This window comes from Anser brachyrhynchus (genome assembly GCF_964034855.1).
Source record: "Anser brachyrhynchus genome assembly, chromosome: 9".
Taxonomy (NCBI): Eukaryota; Metazoa; Chordata; class Aves; order Anseriformes; family Anatidae; genus Anser; species Anser brachyrhynchus.
The window spans coordinates 16,788,694-16,816,575 of NC_137703.1; the positions used below are offsets into that span (position 1 = coordinate 16,788,694).

General features: G+C 44.7%; 1 protein-coding gene and 1 long non-coding RNA gene across 2 annotated transcripts; one reads left to right on the forward strand and one right to left on the reverse strand.

Annotated features, from left to right (window-relative positions):
- The first annotated feature begins 367 nt into the window (after window positions 1–367).
- On the forward strand, window positions 368–27,262 carry EHHADH (enoyl-CoA hydratase and 3-hydroxyacyl CoA dehydrogenase). Its single transcript, XM_080604125.1, has 7 exons — window positions 368–506; window positions 8,235–8,338; window positions 8,927–9,099; window positions 10,265–10,376; window positions 10,700–10,804; window positions 16,902–17,243; window positions 24,763–27,262. The coding sequence occupies exons 1-7, from the start codon at window positions 433–435 to the stop codon at window positions 26,031–26,033; spliced, it is 2,181 nt and encodes a 726-aa protein (XP_080460251.1). The 5' UTR covers window positions 368–432; the 3' UTR covers window positions 26,034–27,262.
- Window positions 17,371–24,753, reverse strand: LOC308199673. The gene is made up of 2 exons (XR_013954807.1): window positions 19,549–24,753; window positions 17,371–18,304 (listed from the first exon to the last, which is right to left on the reverse strand). It is a non-coding gene; the product is annotated as an uncharacterized lncRNA (long non-coding RNA).
- Window positions 27,263–27,882: the final 620 nt, after the last annotated feature.

Below are 27,882 nucleotides of genomic sequence, written 5' to 3' on the forward strand. Positions count from 1 at the left end.
GTTAGCAGGACCAGCCCTTTTCTATTTAACCACAGAGAGCACCTCGGGTGCTGCAAAGCGATGACAACGTTCAGCATGCTCTCCAAATGCCGGCTAACACAAGTGTTAATAAAAGTTTCTGGTTTGTTTCAGCATCAGTTGAAATCAGCTGCAGCCGTCCTAATCAGGAATCTCTTCCTCAGCCCTTCCAGACCGAGCCTTACCGTGCCTCAGTGAGCCGAAAACGGCTTTTTCTGACGGCTGCCCCCCAGCTCAGGCTCGGGGGTACCTGCCCGCAGGTAAACCGCCTTTCGGCAGCCCTGCCTGGGGGCAGAGCCCGGCCAGTCCCGGCGTTAGGGCAGGCGGCACGAAAAGGGGCCGCCCCCGCTGCGTGCCCTGCCCCAGCTCCGCCCGGGTCCCCACGGCCTTGTCCGGCGGTGACACGGGGCCGGCATGGCGCAGTACGCGAGGAACGCCGCCGCCGTGGCCGTGATCCGGCTCCGCAACCCGCCGGTCAACGCGCTGAGGTAACGGCGGCGCCCGCCCGCCATTTCGTGAGGCGGCCGCCGCGCTGGGGCACGGCCGGGGGCGTTGGGCTTCCCGGCCCCGGGGGCTGCGGCTCGGCCCCCGGGTGGTGGCCCCCGCCTGGTTGAGGGGCTGGGGGGGTCTCCACTGGGGCGGAGGGACGAGGGGTACGGCCGGGGCACCCCTGTGCCCGTCCCGCTGCAGGTGTGTGTAGGCGACCGTCGGCTGAGGGGACGCTGCTCAGATGACGCCTTCACAGAGCTGACACAAGCTTTTGAGCTTAGCTTTCCCTTTGCAAAAACCATGCTGAACTTTTCCAAGGTTTTTGGTCTTTGTTATAATTTCTAGATACTTTTTTTTTTTTTTCCTCAGGAGAGATGCCAGGCTCATCAATCTGTGCTTTCTGCCATCTCCTGTGGAATCTGTTTTCAAACTTAGCACGTTTCTTGTCATTTCCAGTCTTTAAGTATCAGGATGAAGCTTCCAGCGAGAAATCACACAGCAGCATTAGCAGCTCAGCTGTTTCATCCCGCAGTTCCTTTGGAGTTTGTAGGTGAAAACCAGCTTTTTCTCCAAGACTGGCTGCTGTTCACATTACTTGTCCTGCAGGCTATTCGTTGTGCTTCCAAGTGAGCACAGGGGTTAGTTAGGGCAAAGGGCTCTGTAAGCTGCAGATGTGGTTCAGCAAGAGGAGCTGGCACTGAGATTAAGCCCCAGTATCAGAAGTGTAAACAGTGCACTTGGCTTTTAAAAATGATTAAGAAATTGACCTCTAAAAACTGTGGTCAAGAAAGACCACAAGTGATCTCAAACCAGCCAGTGAAAAACAGTCAAACACAATTCAGGAGCCCCTGAAAATTGTAGTTTTCCACACAGATTGAAGTGGACAGACATGCTTTTCGGTTTACATAATTTGTAACAAGGTTAGTATATTATAGTTCATGTAGCTGAATAGCAGCACATGGACCCTTCTTAAGCAGCTGTGGTTGAAGAGCCATTCTGTAGCAGTAATCTTAGCACATATTCCATGTATATTCCCAAGGCAAAAAATCCACTGCAGTCATGCCCAACTTCTAAAGCAGAAAGTTTGTTAAAAAGAAGCTGAGAAGCAAGTAAGAGCATGAATGCCTGCTCTCTTTTGTTGCAACACTTGAAAGCACAGAAAGATCATTTTCACGTGATCAGATAATTAGAATGGGAAAGCAAATCTGCAGTAACTTGATTGATTTATAGGACTCCCAGATGTATAGACATATAGGATTCCCGGAATATCCCTTGGACCTCCTGTGGCCAAGACTGGGCTAAGAAAACTTGCCGGCTGTGCCCACAGCGAACTTGCCATCCTTACCATGCAAAGCAGTAAGCGCTCTAACGCAGCGTAACTTGGACTGCGGTGATCCTGGCCCTGTCAGTTAAGCTGCTGTGAAACTTTTGCTTGCAACACGTGAGGGAACAAGACAGGTGGGTTTGACCTGTCCCTGTTGTCTTACATCAAGCAGTTCCAGCCAACTGTTTTGCTGCTTGAGACAACTAACACGGTACACGTCGCTGGAGTATGGTGCGGGCACGTCCACTTCACTGTAACCAGCTTCAGAAGGATAGCTTGGTTTTCATGGGCTTTTACTTTATTTCCTGATCTGTTAAGATCTGCTGAATTTGCAGGGAGCAAGCATGACAGATGCACTGAGTTCAGCTTTTACCAGCTTTGCACTATTCTGTTAGCAGTGAGGGTAAGATCTGTTTTAGCAGGAATCAACAGTTGTTTCATACTTGCCATCAAATAGTTTTTAGCTGAGACCTGGCTATAGCTAGGAAAGGTAGAGGGCACTCCATGATCCTTGCACGAAACTTCTGCTTATTTTATATGCTGGACTGTAGGAGAGCAGGTTTGTGATTGCTGTTTGAGATGTCTGACTACATAGGTGATAGCAGGCAGGGAAACTTACAGACAGGAGCCATGTCCTGCAGTCCTGACGATTTAATTTCACTGCAGGCACAGATGCTTTTTAAAAGGCTGGTGTGTTTTTCCTGCTCTGGCCTCACCTCTCTCTCCCCATTACATGTGACACTCAGAGCCGTTATCCCAGCTCCCATGCCATCACACCAGCCATTAGCACTTTAGAAGCCACTGGTGGGTAGAAATTTGCTTTTTGCTGTCTGACAGCATCTGCTGCTGTGCAGGTACCTCCCAGGCAGTGCTTTCCTGAGGAATGTGTGCTGACTTGCCAGTCTGGCAGCAAATTTGGCTCCCACACACAGACTCCCCTTCAAGCTAATCCATCTCCCCACTAGCAGAGCTGGCATGTGCCAAACTTGCTTTTTTTCCCTGGTTTGCAGAGGTTTAACTTCCAGAGATCTGCAGTCCTAATGCATCTGTGAGACCGTGGCATAGAAAGAAGAGATTTAGATGTGCAAGGAACTGGACAGTTTCGGGGAACAGGCAGACAAGACTTACAAGAGAAAGGATCAGCCGCACTTGATGAGCAGAGACAGGCTGCTGGCACTGAAAATTAAGAAGGATGTGGAAAAATGTGCTAATGCCAGCTGAGTAGCACATGCAGTTCTGAGTGAGTGACAGAAAGCAAAACATAAAAGTGATTTTGTATCAATGCTTTTAACTCTAAAAAGATAAGGTGGAGGAACTGGATTCTTGGCATCAAGTGGGCCCAGCTGCCAGCTGTGATGCCAGGCCACTGAATTTACAGGGATGAGGTAGAGGAGTGTATGTGTGGGATTATATAAAGTATAACTACATAGCTGCCATGGGTGGAAAAGCAGTCCCAGGCTCCCTGTGGCTGCTAGGACAGTCGTTCAGACCCCCGATCAGGATAACAATCAGAAAATGTTAAATGAGGTTAGAGGAGCTGCAGTTTCGGGATAGGTGCAATGATGGGAGACCGTGATTACCCGTGTGGGACAGGGATAGTGCCTCATCGGCTGAGATGTGGAGAGAAATGGGTGCAGTAAGTGTCTGCCTCCTGAAACTGCTAACCTTAGACCCCACAGAAAAGATGCCATCCTGGGTTTGGTATTAATTAATTAATGCATGGTATTAACTAATTAATGTTGGTATTAATTAATGCATGGCTCGATTCAAGCTGTGTTAGAGGAGAGCTGCCCTGTGACAGCAGCAGCTACACGGCTAGCTCTGACACTGAGGTGAGAGAGCACAGAGCAGCTAAAGCCAGCACCAGTACTGAGTTTCAAGGAAGGGAACTAGGTAAATATCAGGCAGTGTGACCAAAGTCAAACACAAGTAACTCTGAAAGGAGCTGTCCAAAGCACAAAAGATCAAGCATGGAGACTGGTTTGTTTTTTTCTTGTTGGGGTTTTGTTCTGTTTTAAAGTTTCTTGGAGACCTAGGTAAACCATTCAGCCAGCAGTGATCCAGAACGGAACAGCTCGATGGGACAGCTAAGGAGACCGAAGGAAAAGTTTGATTTTTATTTTTAATAAGTGGAAAGCTTACTCAAATGAGAACAAGAAAGAGGGTAAAACATGATAGGAGAGATGCAAGCTGGAAATTAAGGCGATTTTAAAAATATAAACAGTGCTTTTCAAAGCCTGCTACAAAAAAAAAAAAAACAACACACAAGAGCCAAAAGTTCTTTAAATACATAAATAAATAAATAAACCAGGACAAGCTTAGAGGATGCTGAGTTCAAAACTGACATTTACAGCTCAGGAAAAAGATCCTTACCCTTGACAGTTCTCTGAAATCATCAGCTCACTGTGCTGGGACAGACCAAAACGCCTAGAAAACGTAGGGTACCATCAGCATGTATGGTGACAACAAAACAGAGGGCATCATTCCTCTGCAATGTAAAACTAAAAAATTGCTTAAATATTGTGTGTAGTTCTGGACTTTGTATTTGGAAAAGGACAGGGAGATGATCCAGAAAGGGATGACGAAAATAACTAAGGGGACAGAGCAGTGCCTTGAGAAAATATACTGGAAAGTCATCAGCTCGGAGAGGAAAAGGCTGTGGGACAATAAGGTCAAGATTTACAAAATCATAAAGAAAGCAAATAAATTGAAAGCCTAACTCTGTTTACAAAATCCTGCAGTAGTTGAACTAGAGGTGTTTGATTAAGTAGGAGATTGTTTTAAAACAGATAACACAGAGCTCGATGGCACAGGAGCCTGTGGAGGCAGATGGATCGACAGAATTGGGGATTAGAGAACTTTGTGGACAGCAGGTCGATAGGGGATGCTAAATGAAGGTATGTGGATGCATACGGGACCATCCCTCATGCAGTGATTGTGGATGTCAGGGGAAATACAAGGGGGAGGGACCAGAGCTGCATGTTTTCCACAAATAGCATTTTCTACTGTTAGATTGGGACCTGATTGAATTAATTTTGGGGATTCCCTTTTTTTTCTTTTTAAATTAAAGTCCACATTCACAAATCCAAGCTAAAATTTGAAGTTATTTAAAAGCTTGTTACAAATCCAGCACATCATCACTGCAATGAGTAGAGTTTTATGCAAAACAGAAACAACCTGGTGGGGTCACCTACAGGAATATTCTCTTATCCCGGGGTGCACGTGCTCTTAACAGCACCTGCCACGTTTCTAAAACACATAACGCTGAATCCTCTCGGTATAACGACTTTTGCAGACAAAACAGTACGCATGGCAGAGCTGACTACATAGCATGGGATTAAGAGTCAGTTGGAACACATGCAGTGAATTTTTGCATTGTTTCCGTTAAATGAATGATACTGTTGCAGTAATGAAATACTTATGCAAATTTTGGTGACTTTTTTGCTTCTCTAATGTTTTAGCTGTTTGAAGTTGTGATACCCTTGAGTATTTTTATAATTATGCTGTCATACATTTTACTATGATTGCTTTCATGGAAGCATGAAAGCTTGTATCTTTTAGTACCAGTTACAGCGCGAGTTACTGAGCCACGCAGCCTCTGTGTTGGACTTTAACCTGTCTTGGAGCAAATGTATTGCTCCATTTTAGAACAAGAAGCTGCAAAAAGTCTGGTTCTTCTTCCTTTTTGTCCCACAAACACTTCTCACTGGGAGAAGGTTGTATGGAGGGAGAAGAAATATTTATGCAAGAACAGGGTCAAGTTATTCTCTGTCAAAAATAGTTCTTTTAATGCAGATAATGTAGGTATTGAACTGTTATTTTACAGCAGCCTTGATGACTAATTTTTCTCCTGGTAGGAGTATTTTGTAACTGCTGAGGGCTTGTAAATAATTTCTTATATAAAACCCTGAACCTTTTCGTCTACAGGGGCAAACCTTTTATATGGGCGTTTTGCAACTGCTGATCACATGGCTACTGTAAACACAGAAATGCTCCGATTGCTTCTTGTCTGCTCCTGCAAGAGAATCAGGCAATTTTCCTACACAATATTTTCAAATCCAAAATTTAATATTTGTTAGGGATCCTGCTGCATGTTTTTCCCCCTCTTTACACCATAGATTGTAGGGTGCAGTGACATTTCATAAAGGTTTTCCCTTTAATCTTCCAGCATTAGGTGAATTTGGTATTTCTGCGGCCTGGCACTGATGCAAAAAACAGACTCGAGCACAGGGTGCAGCCTGTGGGTCCTCCTCAAACAGCAGCAGCCGGAGCACTTGATGTTACAAATGGGATGAGATAAAACCAAGTTTTTAACGTGTATTTGTCCCAGAGAGTATGAAACCATTTATTAAAATTGGAAGGGCTTTGTGTTCTGCTAAATAGAGCTAGGTGCACTGAAAAGATCTTTACTGAGTCACCTAGTAGTTTTTCTTTGTCATGGCCAAATTATTTTCATTTTAAGTTTCAGCTTTCGGAACCATCGCTCATGTCACACTTTGGAGTTCTCTGTATTTCTGGAGGAGGCAATTGGTACCTAACTGGCTGATCTCTCTCCAGAAATGACACTTCCCAGCCTGTGGCTGCGTGGCCTCACCCAGGCAGCAGCTGGACCTGGAGACCCCTCAGACAGCCCGCCAGAGAGCACTGCAGGGCTGGACGCAAGCAGACAAATGTTGGTTAAAAAAATGCGTGGCACGCGTGCAGCTTTTAACTGGAAGTTCAGTAGCAATGCCCAGTTGTGTGCTGCCCTGCAGACGTGGAAAAAAGAAGAATTCTGCCTTCCTTCTTCTTCAGGGACTCAAAACCAGAGGACAAGGAAAGAACTGAGTTGGAGCACAGATGTGATGTGGAGACTCAGCCAGTAGGAGCTGAGTGCAGCTGACAGCCCAAATCATGTGGCAGAGGGCAGGTTCCAATTGGGATGGTGCCTGTTTGTTCTCACCAGGGGTCACATCCAGAACAGTGAATCAGAATTGAAATATTCTGTGTGGCAGTACCAATTTCCCAGAGAATCTCACTTGCCTAACCTCTGTAAGTGGAAATGAGGAACTAAAAAAGCCCTGTACAGTTCTCAACGGGGGTTTACAAAAGAAATGCCAATATAGACATTTAGAAACCTGATTACAAAGAAGTTTCAATATACAAGGTCTGAATAATGTAGCCATCATTTTTATAACTTTACAAAATATTTTTATCAGTGGCTTTCTTATAGCCCAGATTATACATACATACATGCTGGGTTGTGCTTTGTCAGCTCCCTCTGGATGGGAACCTGGGCTAAGATCGATCACGGACATGATTCACAGTTCCTTTGCTCCAGTTATCCCACTGAATTACATAAGAAGAGAAGTTGTATTTATTTATAAAGGACTGGACAAGCACATGTGATACTTGAGTATTTCCTGAATCAGAGTCATTATCTACAGCTGTACTATGTATGCACACAGAAAAGTATCTCCCCCACAACATACACACTTACATACTTAAAAGCGCATGCATATGAACACAGTTTGATATCTAAATTATACATACACACGATTTTTGTTACTGCTTCTATTAATATGTGATAGGCGTTAATGCTTCTTTACCTACCATCTTCTCTATTGTCACTGTCTTCTAAAGCAAAATATATATATTTATGGAAGGACATGGAGAGTATATGTTTAGCTTTTAAGCTTCAAATACCAAGTGGATGAGTAGTCAGTTCAAATTTCTGTTTAATATCTGATTTGTAAGAATACTATTTGTACTTAACTATTCAGTTTTGAAGTTCTTTAGTAATTCTTCACTGGACACATTAATGACTCGTGTCTGTGGAGATATGTTCAGATGAGACAAAAAATTTCTTAGTGTTTTAGGCCCAAATTCACTTTGACAGGATGCCACACAAGTTCAAGCGTGGGCCTACATACAGGTCTTTGCAAAGTGAAAGCTTCATAATTGTCAGCACAGCACCAACTCTATGTCAGGTGTTTGAAAGATAGCTTTTTATCCCCAGAGTTCATTTCCCTTTTAAAAAGTTTGTAGGTTAGCAGTGGTTTAGCATTAATTACTTCCAAATTATGCTAAACTGTTTTCCTAAAAATTTGAATATTTAATTCAAAAAGACATTTTCAAAAGAACATTTCCCTGTGCTGTTTGCTTTGGAAACAGGGATATCATAGTCACAAGAAAACTCTGCAGCAGCTGAGTGACAGGTCAGTCAGCAGTGATAATCTTGTGGGTTTTGGCACTTGGCCTTGAAGTGAGAGACTAATGAAGATTCACCCAGAGGGGCTATGGCAGAAGACCAGTCAGAGGACAGACTTGCATGGACTTACTGCTTATTTTCACTGAGCCTCTTGGTGTTGGTGGAAAGGTAATGTAGTTGACCATTAGTTGCTGACTCTCTAATTCATTTCAGTTTGACAGTTCTTCAGGCATTAGAGGATGGACTGAAGAGAGCGGATGCAGATCCTTCAGTGAAAGCTGTTATGATTTGTGGCGAAAATGGGAAATTCAGTGCAGGTAAGACAAGTTTCTTCAATCAGTCTGAGAAAGAGAGCAAATACTCCCTGCCCACCACATCTGAAGATTCTCTGCCTTATAACGCTGTTGATAAAATGGCCACGAGACAGCAGATTTTTTTCTACTCTGCTGTCCCATGATTTACATGGGGCACATGAGAGATTGGACAGGGCAGTTATGAGTAACAGATCTCCTCTAGTTGTAGAAATCTGTGAAGGTAGGGAATTTTTGTGGAGCTCAACATCGCTTCTTAGTAGTAACTTGAACTTAACTATTCCAGACTCAATATTTTTCTTTTTCCTTTTTTAAATAAGCATCTCTGCAAATTACCTTAGTAACTGCATGATCATTACAATTATGTATTTTTGTACTTTGCAATCCCCTTAGCTTTCTGAATAAGCTTAAGGAACCTTGCTTTCTTGCAGCTGGTCCCAAAAGGGGTTGTTTCCTCTTAACCACTCTCCTGCCAGCAGCATCTCTGCAAGACCTCAAACATCTGTGAGCAGTGATGTTTAATGGCACCAAGGGAAGGATCATTCCAGTCGCTGCTTTCCCCAGTAATTCCTTTTCATCTTTGTGCTTTCTCAGGTGCTGACATTCAAGGATTTTCTTCTCCCAAGAGACAGGGTATTGCCTTGGGCCCCTTAGTTTCTCTCATCGAAAGGAGCGAGAAGCCTGTGGTGGCTGCCATTGAAGGCATTGCCTTGGGAGGAGGCCTGGAGGTGGCACTTGGCTGTCACTTTCGGGTTGCACATGTGCAGGTAACACGCTGTGAACTAGAGGCTGCTCCTGAAGAGGAGCTTCCTGTATCTTTCCTGCAGAGAAACTTCAGAGACTAAGTGTTAATTTGCCTTCTGTCTCAGTAGTCATTATCTGAATTCTACGTAGTTGGCTTATGCGGCATGACTTTCTCTTACTTTTCTCCCCAGCCACATGAATTTTGCATTTCTTTCTGCCAGTGACCTAGTTTCAATAGCTAGTTGAAACTCAGCTAGCATAGAGCACTTACAATTTGATTTCCCATGGGCTCTGTTTCCTCAGAGAGCACTCTACCCAACAGACAGCTTCTCCCCCCACACACTTAAGTCTTTAAAAGTTTTTTTATTTTATTTTTTTCCTCTTGAATCCCTACCTTCAGGATTGCTGAACCGCCTTTTAGCAGCACCTGGTCTCCTTACGTAGACTCTTCGCTGATAGGAGCATCTCCTCATTTTTGCAGAATGAACCACTTTCCCCTGACAATGTGGGTTCCTATAACACTGTAAAGAGGTACTCTACGTATCCTGTATGCCACTTAAGAAGGATGCCTGAAGTAGTAGTCTTAAAATAATCCCACATCCCTTAAGAGCTCAACTGGAAATGTATTTTATTTTTTAAGTAACAAACTATATAGATTTTTAAGAGAAGACAGGAGCCCTCTTCCTGCTGTCACTAGCTTCTCTGCTGTAACCCTACTAAATCTCAAGTGCATCAAGAACCATTTGAGCACTTTGGAAGGAGAGTTAGTTTAAAAGCTCAGTATGTGAGTGGTACCATTCTTCCTTCAATAAATTTGTAAGAACTAGGGTAGGGAGACAGCAAGTCACAGACAACCCTCTAGCATTTACTAACACCTACTTGCCTTGTCTGCACATGTGTTGTGGTCTGGGACGATGCTATTGTCCCCTTTGGTCTAATCCAGTGCTGTGCTAGCACCCACACATCCTCTGAAGTGTGACACCTCCTCTGCTTCTGTACATAAGTTGTTGAAAAGGGTGAGTGGGCTTGTCTTACATGGCAAAAAGCAAGGATGAGGTTTCTATATAGAAGTTCTTTAAGGATTCCTAGGGGAGCATCGCGTGTAATCAGGTCTGCTTGTATTTGTTCTGCGTGGTTCATAATTGACACTCTTGCTAAGACAACTTGTTGAATTTGACTTCACTTTAGGCACGGATGGGTTTACCAGAGGTCACCATTGGGTTACTTCCAGGTGCTGAGGGCACTCAACGACTACCCAGACTGATTGGGGTGCCAGCTGCTCTGGATCTAATCACTACAGGTAAAGTGCTGTACTTCGGCCTTGCTGTGTGTATGAGGATGACTGAGTCATACCATCACTTCGGTCTAGTGAAGCATTATGGCTTTCGGTTTTGTTTTTTAAACACATAGCTGCTTGGGTTGAAATTCAGCTTGTTTCCCATAAGAATTGACTAGGAAGGGGACATAAGCGCTTCTGAGGCATATAGCTCGTGATGCATTTTGTGCTCAATGAGCTTGTCTCATACTTGAAGCCAGCTACACAAGTCATTTGACCAGATTTAAAAAGAATGAAGTCACCTGTAATGCCCCACTGTAGTCACCTTATTTCTCTTTTTATCACAGGAAGACACATTCCAGCAACTGAAGCACTGAAGCTGGGCTTGGTTGATGAAGTTGTGGAAGAGAACACAGTTGAGGCAGGAATTCGCTTGGCAAACAAGCTGATTGGTGAGGAAAGAACTGTAGCAATGCCAAGAAATAATTGTTGAGGCCGAAGAGAGTCAGAACAAAGCCCGCTAGTTTGTTCCATATGCTCCATTCATTGGGTTTTGGCATCCATCTGAAACAAAATTAGCTGCAGAATTTTTCTGTTAAGCGAACGTGGAAAAATTCAGATGCTGGAGAGCTGCAGAAATTCAAATGAGGATTCAGAGAAGAACAGAAATAAGGAGTCCCTATGCTTATTAATTATATATCCAAACTTGCATGCTCCTCTGGGCTACTGCATTCAACTGATCTGGGGGAATATGAGCTCTTCCCATATATAGCTTTGGATGACAGCTGGTATTGTGCATAGATCAGTTGCATCGTCAATAAGGGCTGATAAAAAATAACTGTCTCCCTCTAGCGGAGGGACTGGCACATCCTCAGCTGAACTCAATGATCCATGAGTCTGACTGTCCTTGGGCTGCGTGGTGAGATGCCTGTTTTGGAGACAGACTGTTGACTCCTGTCAGGATTTGATGTGGAGCTCTTTCACATGAGATGCACACAAGGAAGGAAAAAAAAAAACAATCTTCCTGTTCTGATCACGTGGCCTTTACAGGCAATGCTTTTCCAAACTGGGGTGCTCCTGCAGTTTTCTTTACTACAAAGAAGACCAATTCTCCTTTTCTGTAGGAGTACTTCTCCCATGCTAGGAGTTGAAGCAGCCTCAGCTTTGTCCTAGATGACAATGCACCATGTTTTCAAGACAGCTATATACACTATTCTTCAAAAATCAGTGTCTTGCATACTTAGCTGCAGCATGGGATTTATCAGATAGGTGCAAAAGCATGTTCTTTGGCTGCGTTTTCCATAATAGATGCTCTTCCTTCTCAACATATTCATGCTAATGATTTTGGGGCTTCATTTCTGGTGCAGAACTGATGACACAAGCAATCCTTTTCTTTTTCCCGATATGTAATCTAATTAAATATAAAACTTTAGAAAGATGGGTAATATACAGAATCATCTAGGTTGGAAGAGACCTCCAAGATCACCTAGTTGAACCTCTGACCTAACACTAACAAGTACTCCACTAAACCATATCACTAAGCTCTACATCTAAACATCCTTTAAAGACCTCCAGGGATGGTGACTCAGCATGGGCAGCCCATTCCAATGCCTAACAACCCTTTCGGTAAAGAAGTTCTTCCCAATATCCAACCTCCTTCACTATTGCTTAAGAAAAGCAAAGGCACTTCGGTTCACTGATCTTGTCTGTTTTGAATGGGAGTTCTATTTCTCCATCAGCTGGGAGGGCAGTGAAATATTGCTACTTTGCTAGACAGATTAACCCAACAAATAGTGTTCCCTTTGATGTAACCTCTCAGCCTCTGAATGAGACCATGTGTAAGATTGATACCGATACTGATGGCAGAATCAGTATATCATAAAATGAGTAATAGATACATTGCTAGAGCTAGCAAACTGGCAAGCATCCTGGCTTTCAACAAAAGCTAAGTGAAATGGGGTGAATTGTAGACATTTGTATGGTTATTTCATCTGTGACAGATATGCAGTGGTTGAGAATTTTCAAAGTCAGCTTGAACATAGAGGAAAACCTCAGGAATGAGTCACTGAACACACTATTTCTCAGTATAACTTGCTTTCTGGAACTCTTGTGCACTGCCGTTACTGGCAAATTCCTGTTCTGTAGCTTCAGTTTCACTGGAAAACATCAGTAACAAGGAAAATCGAGAACTGTGTAAGCATGCAAGAATCCTGACTGGATGTCCAGCAGGTAACCTGTCTGTTCCAGGCTTGCTCATTATTTGCAGTAGCATTTCTGTTTCTTGCTTCAGTGAAGAATGGGTGGTGTCACTGAAGGTATTTCACGTCATCACACTGTATACCAACTCCAACAGAATTTTAAAGAAAAATGCTTTCAAACTTCATCTAACAGCTCTACTGGCATTTGCAGCATGTTCTTTAGCAGTGAAAATACTGGAGACCAGCTCATCTTTATCTCTCTCCTGCTTGGAAAATTTATCTTTAGACTTTGCAGAATATCATGAGAAGTTTTTTTGCACTGTTTATCCTCAGGTGACCTAATCAAGCAGACAGAATGGGGTACCCAGAATCCATATGTTCCTTTAGAGTCATTCCTGGTTTTGGCCTTCGCATAAGTTTAATAAAATTCTCCTGCCATACAACAGCAAAACAGCACTTTTAGTTCTGTATCTCTGTAACTCAGGGCTGCAGAAGAGATGTAACAGTCTCATGTGGTGTGGGGAAACAAACCCAGACCAGCTAAGTTATGTTTTCAGTAGACATTTTCCAGACAATCTTAAAAACAGAATTGCACAGAAATGCCATCACGGAAATCCACTTTGTATGGCAACATTTTTTTTTCTTAAAAAAAAAAAAAAAACACAAAAACACACACATGAGGCTAACAACTGCTGGCTTCTTACAGAGCAGTTTGGTTAAATAACTCATTGTCACTGAGGGAATTTCTGCTCCTAGCCCGGGAGTGCTCTACTGCAAGATCCATCTCAAAGAACCCATTCAGATAGGATTTTCTTTTAAAGCTTTCTCAGCACTAGAGCTGCAGTAACTCAGGGCAAGAGATCAGCCTCAGATGAGTGGCCTCACTGAAGCAAGGGTCCCTGCTTGTTTCTATCCATAGGTGACAGAACTGCCTTTACAGTAGGTAGGCTGGGAAATCTTCATCCGTAAAACTTTATGGAACATTCTTAATGAAGAACACCTTCTGAACAGCTCTGAATCAATGTCTGTAGGAATGCACAGGGACATTTAATCTAATTTTTTTTTTAGTCAAAACCAGTAATTACATAACGCAGAGTAGGAAGTGAGTGTGTGTTCTTGTCCTTCTTCAGAAGAAATTGCTTGTTTATGCAAGAGAAAGTTTTCACTCTTGAAGGTTTTTTATTTAAGGAAGGAAGGAAGGAATAGGCAGAAGCTAAGTCCTTAGAGACTAGAAGAATGTTCTTCCATTAAATGTGTTTGATAACCACTGCACTAATTCGAAGCTGCATTACATAATTTGTCCACCTGATGGCATCAAAAAATTGAAAATTTGCCATAATTGCTTGCAGCTTACACTGCCCACCTCTGTTGGCCTGCTGTAGCCTTCCTGGGCTGGAGGAGAAAATGGCAGCTGATCCTTTGCAAAGCAGATTTCCTGCTTTCTGACCATGTCTGCTGATTAACTTATCTTCTCAGAGCACAAGAGCATCAATGGCATACATCAAAGAGCCAAGCAAAGTCCGTTCAGTTTAGATTAGTTCAGACCCCACAGGTATTACGCTCTGCACAGAAAGATGATTAGGAATTTCTGCCTGTAGGCTACCAGCAGTAACTGTGGAGGAAGTATGTGTTCCTTCTGAGGCTCATGAAACCCACAGGAGTAGCAGCTACTGCTGCTCATGCAGTAACTGCATGCTTTAAATGGCGAGTACTGGAAAAAGTCTTTCAGTTACATTTACAAGGGCATTTAGTGCATTATCTCTGGGAAGGTGTACAATAGGCAGATATTTGAATCTCTCTCCTGGGCTTATCATTCTGGCTACCACCTTCCTTAAGCAGAAGATCTAGCAAAATGCCCCTTTGAGACAACCAGAGGGAATTGAGGGTCGACAGTAGCCACACTCGTCTCTGAGTGGTCTGAGACCATTGCTAGCCTGAAGAACAGGGAACCAGTTCCAGCTTTGCTCCCCAGACATGTACAAACAGTTTGCTGCACCATGCAGACTACTGAGCTTGCCCTGCCTTCAGTCCAGTAATATCCCTAGAGTTCACTCTGGGATGCCCTTTTTTTTTTTTACTTTAAATAGCAGTGTTTGATACTGCAGGCTTACATGTTGCTTTTGCTGATAAAAGTGTTATGGACTCGGTCCATCCTTTGTGCCACCTGGATTACAAACCCTAGCAAAACAAAGTAGATACCTGTGCTAGCTCCTGTTCATGGGTGATGCCTTTCTCTACATCACTGATGTCCAGTATCGTTCATCATGTTCTTGCTTCTTCGATTTCAGAAACCAAGCTGTAGGTATCCTGCACTAATCTTCCCAGGTTTAGATTCAGATCATTCTTTCTATTCATAAGTACACTTTTGATTCTTAGTAGCATTGCAGCAGCAAGGAAGCTGCATGGAGGTGCTGTAGAAATGCTTAGCCGAATAAGAGTTTTATTACAGGACCCTGAGGAGAGTTACTTTTCAGTCTGAGCAACTGTCTCACATTCCTCATCAGTATTTGTGCTTAACAAGTACAGTTTGCTGTCTGAAGACCATGTTTAAAGGCTGCCAGTAGCATTTCTGTTCACTTCTCACATGGGAGATATATGAAGTCTCTTGGTCTGTCCCGTCCTAAGTGGTCTTCCAGCCATCAGATTTGCTTTTTGGGACAAAGCAGTGGTTTCCTTTTTGAAAAAATGAAACCTGCTATTTCAGTCCAAAACAAAGGACTATGGATGAAGAGTATTCTCATATTAAAAACATACATTTAGGTAAGACAAAGGATTCAAAAATAAAGAATTATCTTGACTGAAATCCTGCAGTACTGCCAAATCCAAGCTATATTCATTGTCAGTGTGGAAGCATTTTGATGGACTCACAGGAGAAGCTGCTTACACGGTCAGCGTTCATCTTTTTGTGCTCTCTAAAAGGCTTAGTTAAAGAGCCTGACCTCTGAAGACCACTGTTTCAGGAAATCAATACCAACTCAGCCTGGGAATTCTTTTTTTTTTCCTCCCCTCTCTCTCTCTCTTAAAAGCATCTGGTCTTAGAGGAAGAGTTAGAGTCAGGACATGTTCTTTGGAAAACCACAATTGCAGCGCTGCCATTATTCCTGCTTTTCAGTACCCTGTGTATGTTGGGGCACCAGATTTCCTGCTCCCAAATCTTCTGCTGATGCAGTGGCATTTTCAGTCAGACAGTGGAAGAGAAGGGAGAGCTGGGTGCAATATGCCACCTTTGAAAGAAACATGCTGCTACGCAGAGCTCATAACAGAAGCCAGACCAATGAGGTTATACACGAGAGAGCTTCCCAGCACAGGGCTCCCATCAGAGGGGGCCCACCCACCGTCCTGCTGTAGTGGTGGTCAAGGATGCTCCTGGGGACAGTGCTGCAGTGCTCAATGCCATAACATCACAGTTAATGATCTGGATGTAGCTATGATGACAAAAGGCTTTGTGCAAATGCTGGAATGTTGAGGAGATGCCTCCTGAATTTCCTGATCTTGTTCCTCCATGGTCTTTAGTGAGGCAAGCTGCTAAGACAATAGGAATAGCCTGAACATGGCCAAATCAGAGATCTCCCAGCGGGCACCAAGGTTTATGTTTCTGAAGAGGATTTTGGTGTCTGAAATGTAACTAACTTCTCTCAATTAAGAATTCTTTCTAGGTATTACCATAGCAACCTCCTCCTGTAATGAGGCTCATGTATTTCTGTGGCTGCTTGATTCACCCCTTGCTGACACAGAAGCATGAACTCTTCCTTGTTATTCATTTGCTCCCCAACTCATGCTGTGTGAGCCATCTTCTTGGCTAGTCCCACAGGGAACAGGGGACTCCTGCTGTTAGGGAAGAATTGAAGTCAGGGTGCATTTCCCAGTCATTCATATAAACGTCTGGGTCAGGACCCTGGCTGGAATGCATCTGGCTGGCAATGCCAATTGGGCATTGAGTGCTGAGCAACACTAGGGAAAAACTCTAATACTGAAGCTCACAGAAAGAACAGAAGGAGCCGTATGAATGTGACAGCTGGAACCGTGGAGTAAGAACTGGAGAAGTCAAGTCACTCTGTAGCTGAGAAAAGGAAGGAGAGAGTTGTCTTTGAAATTGAAATCTTGCTTTGTTGAAGTCTGGGGAGAAGGGTCTTGAAAAATTGCCATTGTCAAGGCAAACGAAGTTAAAGAGAAGCATCAGACACTTGAATGCTGACCCAGATCATTGTGCCATGCAAGCCCTAGTACAGTGGGCTTAGCAGGAGGGGAAAAAGGTATAACAGATTCTCATTCTATGTAGAGAGATGAAAATCTATAGTCCTCCAGGAAGCATGGAATGTTTTGTTCTATAACTGCATTTTTCTGCCCACAGGCCAGCCCTTGGGACCCCGCAGGCTCAGCCTGAAGCCCATTCCAAGGCTGCCCAACATGGAAGCATTTCTCAGTGAGGCTCTAGTGAAGGTGAAGAAACAGGCCCGGGGGTGCCTGGCTCCAGAGCTCTGCTTCCAAGCAGTCAAAGCCGCCACAGAGCAGCCCTTTGCAGATGGAGTCCAGAGGGAACGGGAGCTGTTTAACATCCTGCTGACCTCAGGCCAGGCCCAAGCACTGCAGTATGCTTTCTTTGCAGAGAGAGCAGTGCAGAGGTGGACAACGCTCAGTGGAGCTTCGTGGAAAAGTGCTTCCCCTCAGCCCATCTGCAGAGCGGCTGTGATAGGTAAGGGGATGAAAAGCTGTTGCATTTCCTGACTGTGCAGCTAACAGCAGCGCTGAAAGGGAGCAAGATGAGTATAGCAGGGTTTTACTCATGGCAGAAAGCCTAAGTAGAATTCCCTAGCAGTCACTGGTACCCAGCACAGGACAGATATCTCAGGCCCATAGGTGACATGCAAGGAAAGAAGCTGTCAGTGCACTGGTAAGCTCAGGGAAGGTCAGATAGCAAGTCATTTCCTAATAGATTGCTACCTAACCCCACCCCTTTCTTTGGGAGAGAAACTTCCTCCACTTTCAGAGTCACTTCATCTGTGGATCATAAGCAGTCTGTTCCCTTTTAAATACTGCCATGTTGAGTCCTGGCTTTGCTCCATGTTAGAAACAGGTTTGCACAAAATTCTCCTCCTCCTGGTCTAGTTCTGTATTAGAAGTGCATGTGTATAGAGTCACTCAGGGATATATTAAAACAAAAATGTTTTGACAGCTGTATTTTAAGAAGATTTCATCTCACTGGGATCCACTCTTGCCATTTTGTAGCCCAGCAAGATAATGCTTTCATTAATTTTTTATAAGAGCAATTTAAATAAAACCTTCGATGCACTGCTGAGATTTTAAAAAAAAGAAGTAGTATCTTTCAGCTCTGCCTGTTGATAGTAGCACTCAGAAATGGTTAGATGAGTAATGGAGCACTTGGAAAACATCCATTCTGTTTCAGAGAGAGCTCACCAGACCAACACTGCTCTTTCCAGGCCTCCTGTGCCCTGTAAGGAGCTCTCTGGAAGAGCATTTCAGACCAGAGAAACGCTTATTTTTCAAAGTTCCCTTCTCTTCATTAGCTTCCCTGACTTAATCCATGCTTTATTTTTAAGGAAAACATTTCTTGAACATTGGTCCACAAGCCTTGTGAGGCAGATCTGTGGCTGTTAAGTCATTTGGGTAATAAGGCATGAGTTATCACCAAATTTATCATGTGACTTGCGTGCAAGCAAACCCAGACAGGTCAGTCCTCTAGTGTTCTTTGGCAGAAAGGGCTTATGCTGAAGTTTTGTAGGAACAATCAGGTGACTAGAATCAACAATTAAATGGACAGTCTTTGTTAGGGACTGATAAATGATGCTACAATTACTAACTTCTCTTGAAGAGTCTCAAAACCAATAAACAGTATAGCCAAAAAAACAGTATAGCCAAAAGGACCATTCAGGGCATCTGATCTACTTATGTTCATGCTGTAACTAAACTAAGGGAAGTTTTAGGGACAAATCCAATCCTTGTTTGAAGGTTCCTAGAAAAAACAGCCTGTATCTTATTTCCAAACTGAACCGGTAGGGCTACATCTCCCACCCTTTAGATTAAGAACTGCCAAAAAAAAAATCTGCCAGACTTCTGAATTCTGATCTGAAGCTGACCCAACCTCTACCCAGGTTCCAGTTTTCTCGTAGCTGTTTACAGACATACATCAAGTTAACCCATACCTTTTGCAGAATAAATAAACTAATTGCTTTGATTCTTTTGCTGCTGAGCACAATCTGTCACGCTTTTGTCATTTTCTTTATTCTCTGAACTTCCTCTGATTTTTCCCAACACTCCACAAAGCATGCACACCAGAAGTGTGAACAGTATTCGAGGAGTAATTATGCTAAGACCAGGTACAAAAAAGATATTTCTTCTTTGCTCCTGCCTAATATGCTCAAGGTAACACCCAATGTTTGTATTAGCCATGTTTACTACATCCTGTTAATTATCCACTGTCAGGAAGCAGCAAGGGCCAGCAGTTCTCCAAGGGATGGAGTACTGAGGGGAATCCCAGAATCCTCTACAAGTCACCCTGTCCAGCCCCCATGCTCAAACAAGGCCACCTAGAGCCAATTTCCCAGGGCTGTGACAAGACAGCTCTTGAATATCTCCACAGATGGAGACTCCACAGCCTCTCTGGCAACTCATACCAGTGCTCAGTCACCCTCACAGCACAAAAAAAATGTTTCCTGATATTCAAATGAAGCCTCCTACATTTCAGTTTCTGCCCTTTGCTCTTGCCCTGACACTGGGCTCCACTGACAAGAGCCTGGTTACCTCTTCTTTGCACCTTGCCCTCAGCTTTTTGTGTACATTGACAAGATTCTGCCCCACTCCCACCTTCTCTAGGCAGAAAGAGTCCCAGCTCTCACAGCCCTTCCCCACATGTGAGTCATTCCAGTCCCTTAATCATTTTTGTGGCCCTTTATTGGGCTCATTCCAGTATCTCCATGTTTCTGTCATACTCAGGAGTCCATAACTGGACCCAGCAGTTCGGAGCAGAGGGGACAACTCACCTCCCTCAGCCTGCTGGCATCACTCCTCATAAAGCCCTGTATACCATCAGCCTTCTCTGCAGCAAGCACCCATTGATGCTCTTGGTCAAATTGGTGCCCACCAGGACCCCAGATCCTTTTCTGCAATCCTGTTTTCCAGCCAGTCAGCCCTGAGCAAGTACTGGTGCATAGGATTATTCCTCCCAGGGCGCAGTACTTTGCATCTCTCCTTGTTGAGCTTCATGACGTACCTGTCAGTTCTCCCTCTGGATGGCAGCACAGCTCTCTGGTGTATCAATTATTTACAGTACCTGAGCAAGGCAAAGAGGACAGACTCTGAGATCATGCCAGGATCCAGACAATCAATCAAAATTCACACGACGAAGCAGGTCCAAGGCAAAGTGGGGAAGCCAGTCAGCAGGTTGAGGTGTGGCTCAACGGGACCACAGCCAGAGCTAGGCAGTTCTCCAGTGTAGCTCAGGAAAAGAGCAGAGGCCCGGGGCTGAGCTTAAATCGGGCTCTGAAGCCCCTGGGTGGTGGGTGTGGGGTCGAGGCTCCAGGTGTAGCTGGTCAGGGTCATTAAAGCTTATCAATCCTCTCAAGGCCTTGACACCTGCCAAAACTCCTTATTCCTTTTCTGAATCACTGCTTCTATCAATAACCCCCATAAGCAATATAGCTTGCTTTGTTTGTGCAAGGTGTAGACATTATTCTTCATTTGATAAGCAGCTTCTGTTTGGGAAGCCACTGATCACCTCCTTTTAACTCTTAATCTTATGCCATACTAAATGTCATTGCTTTCCATCACTTACTTCTTTCTGCCACCCCACTGGGCTTTTTCTCTTTCCTCTGGAAGGACTTCCTCATGTCTTGCCTTTTGGTATCAAAGAAATAGCAAGTCCTTTGGAGATGGGTTCAGAATATGCCAACACCATTGCATTTTTTTCTCTCTCAGGCTGCCATAACAAGAAGTCATTCTCTAGCGAGTACCATCTCATATTTCCATATTCTTGATCATTAGCACGTTCTTGTAGCACCAGAAACCAAAATCTTAGGGATGAACTTTTAGGGACACGTCTTAAAACAGTGCTGATCATCCCTTTAAAGTACTGAGTCTGTATAGGTTATCCAGGGTCTCCCTGTTTTCCCTGGAGAGAGGAAGGCATGATCTTGCATCCATTTTGGATGGTCAGAAGTCATGCAGCCCCCAATTCCAAATAGTACTGTTTCACACACTAAAACCCTGTTGCAATATGGTGATTCTTCTGTCTGTTATCACTGCAAAATGGGAAACAACTGAGCAGATGACTGCGACATCTTCCTCCTTCAGTAGCTTTTCTGCCGGCACAGAAGACTTTTGGGTATGGAAGCAGTGTCACAAATGCTGGGGGAGCCTGGCTTTGTGGACCCCCTGTCAATCCAGTATTAGCAGGACCTTGTTAGAGGGAGTTGGCACCAAGTCTTAATGGATGTTCAGCATCAAGCATTATGTGTCATTTTTGTAGGCTTGCTTGATAGATGGCATTGCTGATGAGTTGGCGACTGTTGCCGTGCAGTCCTGGCTTCCCGCCAGCTACCTTTGTCTGCAGGTTGCTTGCTGAAGGACTGATAACAAGCAGCACCCAGCTGGGCAAGATCTCTCCTGCTCTTGGCCTAGCTGTCCATGGCTGTCTTCAGACACAGGCGATGCCACCTACCTCATTTGCTCCTGCTTGCTCTGTGCTCTCGGCTCCCATCTCTTTCCACCTTCTCTGGTTCCTCATCACCCAGAGAAAGAGTTCATCTCTGTCCCTTCCTCAGTCTTTCAGTAGGTTCCTGCTTGCTTTGAGTATCACATTATTTCTGCTTGAAGTTCGTACCCTGAAAAAGTTAGAGAAAGGAGCAGCTCCAGTCTGCATCAGTCCACCACCACCAATTGCTCATTGTTATTTTTAACATGAAAATTGGAACAGTCCTTGTATATTTTTACCAATTTATAAAGTGCTGTTTCCAATTCCTGTTATTTTAAAGTCTAAATATTCATTATAGTTCAGAATGTTTTCTACTGATAAGTATTTCTCTAGTGCGTGTGACTCTACATAAGTTGTTTTATACATATTTCGAGTTCGTTTGTTTTGAAACCTGTTTTTAAAATCCTTCAATTAACTTTGCATCATTTTTCATATTCTCAGTACCTCATGTGACAGAGCAATAATTAACAATCATTATTCACTCTGCTTGCCCCACAAATGATTTTGTTGTATCCATGTTTGGCCTTAAATTTCAGGAGTTTAAGCGTAGCTTTATTTATATGCCAAAGCTACATTTCGCAATGAAAGGCCAGAAGCAAGATGGCTAGACACTGGTCTTTTCCTGAAGCACATTTCAGTCTTCTTTTGAAAGCTGGGCCTTGGGCAAGAACACAGCTCTGGAAACAGTTCCCTGAATGAAAGACAAGAATATAGGGTTTTTGTAATGATCTGGGGGAAGTAAGAGCCCAACTGAGGAACAAAACAAAACGTACAGTACAAATCCTGGAGTAGTTCTTAGCCGTGTTTTGGTCTGTGCAACCTGAACTGAGCATGCAACACTTCCCTTTCTTGTACAGCCTTCTACCCATGCAAGACCCAGTGATTTCCTACCATTTTTTACTGCTCTAATACATTTTTCGCCAAGATCACGAGTCTCTATAAATTTGAAAGGGAAGTCCTTAGAAATGCTTCTTTCCCTACTAAATAGCCAGATCTCTCCTTGGTTTTATAGCCCAATTTTAGAAAATATTTCCAGGGGAGTCATGCTGTGCAAGCTCTAATGTAACAAAACCCTTGGGGCTTTCATTACTCTCTCTGCCAGCTTCATTAAACATCATTTCATACAGGCCACTGAAGAGTTATGTAGTAAGTTGAGAGACAGCTTTTCTAGGTCAGAAACAAGCTTGGCAAGCTCATGTCTTATCTATAAGCCTCCTCCTGTGGCCTAGAAAGTGCAGGACTACAGGCATGTACGCCTGTCTGTCGTGGGACGGTGAAAACCTAGACGGGAGTACTTACACTACATGTGAACAAAAGCAAAGAGCTGAATCAGCTAACATCAGAGTTTTGATCTAGGAGGGAGCAGCTTGTTCACGTCGTGAGAGAACTGCTAAGATTTCAGTCAGGAAACTGAAGCTGAGAGGAGCAGGAGTTACTAAGGCCCAGGATGTATAGGCTGTTTCTTTAGTACGGCTTCGAAAAGAAGGGAAACCCATGGAAAGGAATAAAAGAGTTCAAGAGGGAGCTGTGAAGAACTAGGATGTGGAAGTGCAAACCCTTTACCATGATGTCGAGAGAGAGCCTTAAAGATGGGGCTAGGCTTGGTGGCTGTACGGGAGGTGGTGGGTGACACTCCCGCACTGTCTGAGAAGAAAGCAGTCTTTGTAGCTCAACAAAGACAGAAAGAGCTGTTTTAACACCCTGCTGATACATCCAAGCCTCTGAGAACTGAGCAAAGCAGAAGGAGCTATTTGTGTTTGTTTGGTTGTCAGTCAGCAAACCGTGGACAATGAAATACCAAGAATTGATTCGTGTTATTCTACCTTTATTTTCAAATTAATTTCAGTAGTGTCTGATCATGAAGATTTAATTTCCTAGAAAGGAAGTTCAGCATTTGCTTGGCAGCGAAATGGTTTATGAGCAAGCATCCAGATAGTGATGTCTATAAGAACTGTTCTTAAAGCTAAGCAGGGAGTGTTTTAAATGTCCTCGGTGTATACAAGTTTAGCATGGACAGAACTAAATCAAGGGTGTGTAGCTTGCAGGAAAAATACACTACCTCGTTTGACCTTCAGAGTTGGAACTTGTTTAACTGATGACATAATTTCAGCTCTTCCATATAAAGCTGCTTTAGACAAATTTTTTAATCCCCTTGTTTCTGTTTATTTGTTTAGCAGACTTTCATTTGTAAACCTGGGATTAAAAAAATCATTTTTACAGAATTATGACAAACCTGGACTTTGTCTAGTTGTTGCTTTATTTAGGATATTAATAGACCTCCCGTTCAAATGCTTTGCACTTTTAAAGCTGGTAAATTGCACCGGCCTTCTCTCACTAGTTTGTATTTGCTCAGTCCAAAAAGCCTCCATCAGGGGAGAACAGCGTAAGTAGCGTGGGTTGGGTATCATAGGAAAGTGTAAGCCTGCGGCTTCGTTTAATGTAATAGAGGGCAGAGCTGGCGGAAGGGCTCAGAAGGAGGGAAAGGAGCGAGCCAGTAATCACCACAATATTATTCCTCCAATGTTATTATGAGCTGGTAATAGCACATTTACGGATCTTGGAGGAAAAAATACAGCTCAAATGGATGTTCAGTAATGGGAATTCTGGACAAGAGTTTTAACTGCACGGTTGGACAAGGAAGACTGTATCTTCAGTAACCTTCGAAAGTTAGCAATAGCCTGCATTGGACGACTTGGCTTGTTCCCGGTGGGCAGAGATGTCCAATATGAAGTGTGAACAGCAAGCAAAAGGCTATTGATGTTCTCAAGTGATTGAAAAGGAGGTGGGATATGTTGAATTCTGGATTAAGAAGACATTGTTAGTTCCATGCCTGGACTGGTAATGGGAGACATATGAGACAGAGATAAAATCAAGAGCAGATCGGTTTCTGAGAGTCTTTACAGAAATTGCAGCTGAATTTGTGTTTGCATCAAAGATTATGCAATGAAGAGCAGAGGGAGAAGAAGGAGACAAAGAGGAAACTTGCAAGGAGGAGGGAGAAACCAATTGTCTGAGCTTTGCTGGTGTCTGAATCTCTGTGGGGTGTGTTTGCTTGCACTGATGTTCTTCCTTGAGTGCCCCAGAGAAGCACTGGTATCCTGAGGTTGAAGCTGCTAGACGTTGGCAACAAGGTTGAAGTAGAAACTCAGATCTGTCTGCTCTCACCAGGTTCTAACTCTTAAGCGATGCTGGTTTCCATAGGTATAAAACTTCACAGGGAGAAGATGTGAATCACATGGAGTGAATCCCATTGGTATTTTGTAATCTCGAGAAGAAGTCAACTTGCCTTTCTGCTCTTGCTTTTCAAACACTTAGGCTCGCTGAAAGAGAGACTTCACATTCCTTTTTCGGAGTCTTCAGTTCTTTTCTTCTGTCTGTGCACCATTCATTTTGCTTAGGCTTCTGCCTTTTATCCCGGAGATACCAGAGGAAGTGCTGCTGTCAAGTGATTGATTGTAACATTTTCTATTCATAGTCTCTGATTCTATCTCCCTTTTATCCCTAGGGCTGGGAACAATGGGCCGAGGCATTGTGACTTCTCTGGTTAAGGCCAACATACCCGTGGTAGCCCTTGAGCAGGACGTGGAGTATCTGAACACGGGAAGAAAAGCTGTGATGCTCCTTTTGGAACGTGAGGCTATGAAAATGGGGCAGGATGCCCAAAGCCTGGATTTCCATAACCCTGCACGTCTCCAGTTCACTGTGGACTTTGATGGGTTGCGGGATGTAGATCTAGTTATCGAAGCTGTGTTTGAGAACATGGCACTGAAGAAGGAAATATTCAAAAAGCTGTCAGGGATCTGCAAGCCGGGGGCCTTTCTGTGTACAAACACATCAGCCCTGAACATCGATGAAATAGCCTCTGCCACGAGCCACCCACAGCAGGTCATTGGCACACACTTCTTCTCCCCTGCTCATGTGATGAGGCTGTTAGAAATCATCTATGGCCGTCACACGTCCCCAGCTGCCATTGCCACTGCCATGCAGCTAGCCAAAGCGATGAAGAAGGTTGGAGTGGTGGTAGGGAATTGCTTTGGTTTTGTCGGGAACCGAATGATGTTTCCATATGTACAACAGGCAGTTTTCCTTTTAGAGGAAGGAAGCAGACCAGAGAACGTAGATCAGGTTATTGAAGATTTTGGGTTTAAGATAGGGCCTTTCCGAATGTCTGATCTCGCCGGGCTGGATGTGGGCTGGAGGTCTCGGAAGGGCCAGGGCCTCACTGGGGCCTCACTGCCTCCAGGAACGCCTGCCCGCCAGCGGCACGGCCGTCGCTACAGCCCGCTGCCCGACCTTCTGTGTGAGCAAGGCAGGTTTGGGCAGAAAACTGGAAAGGGCTGGTATCAGTACGAGAAGGCTGGGGGCAGGACAGCCAGGCCGGATCCGTGGCTTCACAGCTTCCTGTCTGAGTACAGGGACACCCATCAGATCAAGACCCGCTTTATAGACCAGGAGGAAATCCTGGAGCGGTGTTTGTTTTCTCTCATCAATGAAGGATTTAACATCCTGGCTGAAGGAATAGCTTCAGGCCCAGAACACCTTGATGTCATTTATATCAATGGCTACGGGTGGCCAAAGCACAAGGGTGGCCCCATGTTCTATGCTTCCACCGTTGGGCTCCCTCGCATTCTGGCTAAGCTGCAGAAATACTCTGAGGCCCACCCTGATGTCCCCGAGCTGCGTCCCAGTGCCTTTCTGAAAAAGCTGGTAGCTGCGGGGAACCCTCCCCTCAAAGAGTGGATGTCGTGCTCAGGCTCACAGAGCAGCAAGCTGTGATTTCATTGATGCCTGCTCTACAAATTCATGGGAGAGATCTCGTGAAACAGGTGCTGTAATTGCCCTGTCTTTTCCAATCAAAACCAAAGTGCTTCAGGCTCGTAAACAATGTCACTAACCTTCCTGGGCCTTCACAGAGAATAACTTTGGCCAACGATTGATCTCAGTCAGCCCCCTGCTGCCGGCAGCCACTGCCGTCACCCACCCTTCCGTCTCACCACCAGCCTCACCCACCTGTTTTGCACATCGCTGTGCACGGATGCATTTCACTTTGCTCTGCCTTTAGGACTTCACAGCAGTGCTTCTCTTCCGGCCTGTCTGTGTCGAAGGGACAGCAGCACACAGCCCTCAAAGCAAATCACGGAGGCGAGAGAGAGATGGTCACAATTCACAAAGGAGACGGTCACAGTTCACCCCACATGAGATGAATCTACCAGATCCTGGCCTAAATCTATTTCGCAGCCTGTTCAGATCTCCCCCTGCAGCCCACCTCCACCCCAGATTTCCTGGCTCTCCGAAACGCAGCCAGTTGGAGCCTGTTCCCTTCCTGCTGCTGGGGGGAGTTGGCACAAGGGGCACAGTGCCTTTCAGAGGTAAATTCAAATGAATTGGAGAGAGCAGCTTTGGACAGAGAGCGAGGGGCAGGGCTGGTGCTGTCCCCTCCTCCCACAGAAGAAAATTCTGATATATGACAGAAAAGCCCCAAATGCATCAACCTGCCTAACTTGCCCGGTGATGTTGGCTCACGACCGGCCTTCTGCATCCAGGCTCCAGCCTCCTTTATCATCCACCTGTCTGTGTCCAGGCAGAAACATCTTCTGGCATCTCTAAGTGTGGGTTTGCGTTGCCAACCCTCCCCCTTTCTTGCCTGCCTACAGCTACCTAATTGATCTAATTGACCAGACTGAAGCCTGGCCTGGCACTTACCAGGTTTTCACATGCACAGAGGGCACGCGGAGGAGTGCAGGGCTCCAGAGCTGCGCAGGCAGGAACATTTCTGCAGGCACACAGGGAGCAGAGCAGGGGGAGGTGACCAAACTTCCTCCAGGCTTGCTGTTGTGGGGCAGTCACCCACTGCTCGTGGCCTGTGAATTTATCGCCTAGGCTGGCATGGGGCGGGGGTGGGTCTGGGTTCCCTTCTCAGGAAGATTAACATCGGATATCTAACTTCTGCTTTCTATTTTAATAAAACTGCTGTGATTATATGATACCATAGTGAAAACGGAAAAGGTGTTTGTTCTTTCTTCATACCTCCATTGTTTCTTTACACAGCAGAATTAGATAAATTTCCTGTTAACGAAGAAGTCTTTGTTTGAAGAGGCTGCTTGCTGCTTTTTTCTAAACGTAATTTATTTTGCCCTTTTTCTACTCCTGTCTTTCTGTGGATGAGGGTGCAAAACTGAGAGCAGGAGACCCTTCAGAAGCCATAAACCAACCAAATGACTGGTTCCAGGGAGCATTTTTCTCCAGGACCAGAAACAGAAATAACTCTAGGCCCAGAAAGCTGCTGCAGTTCCCCCCCCATCACTTGCGTGTCACAGCTGAGAGCAATCCAGCATTTGCTCAGAGGTGAAGCACTGGTTCCACGCGAGCAGACTCCGCGTGACATGTTACACAACAGCACTGGCTGGTGCTGGCGGCTGTCATGTCCTTCGGCAGGACAGCCCCAGACACGCTGCGCTGCCCCGCTGACATCCCCTCTCCTGTGCCTCGTGCTGCCGTGTTCACCCGCACTGGAGATGGGCTGGAAAAGGGCATTCCCCTTGCAGCGGGAGCAGGATGAGGAGGAGAGATGCTGGTTTCGGGATATCAAGCCCCAGCGACTTCTACTTTGCAGCCAGAATGTCTC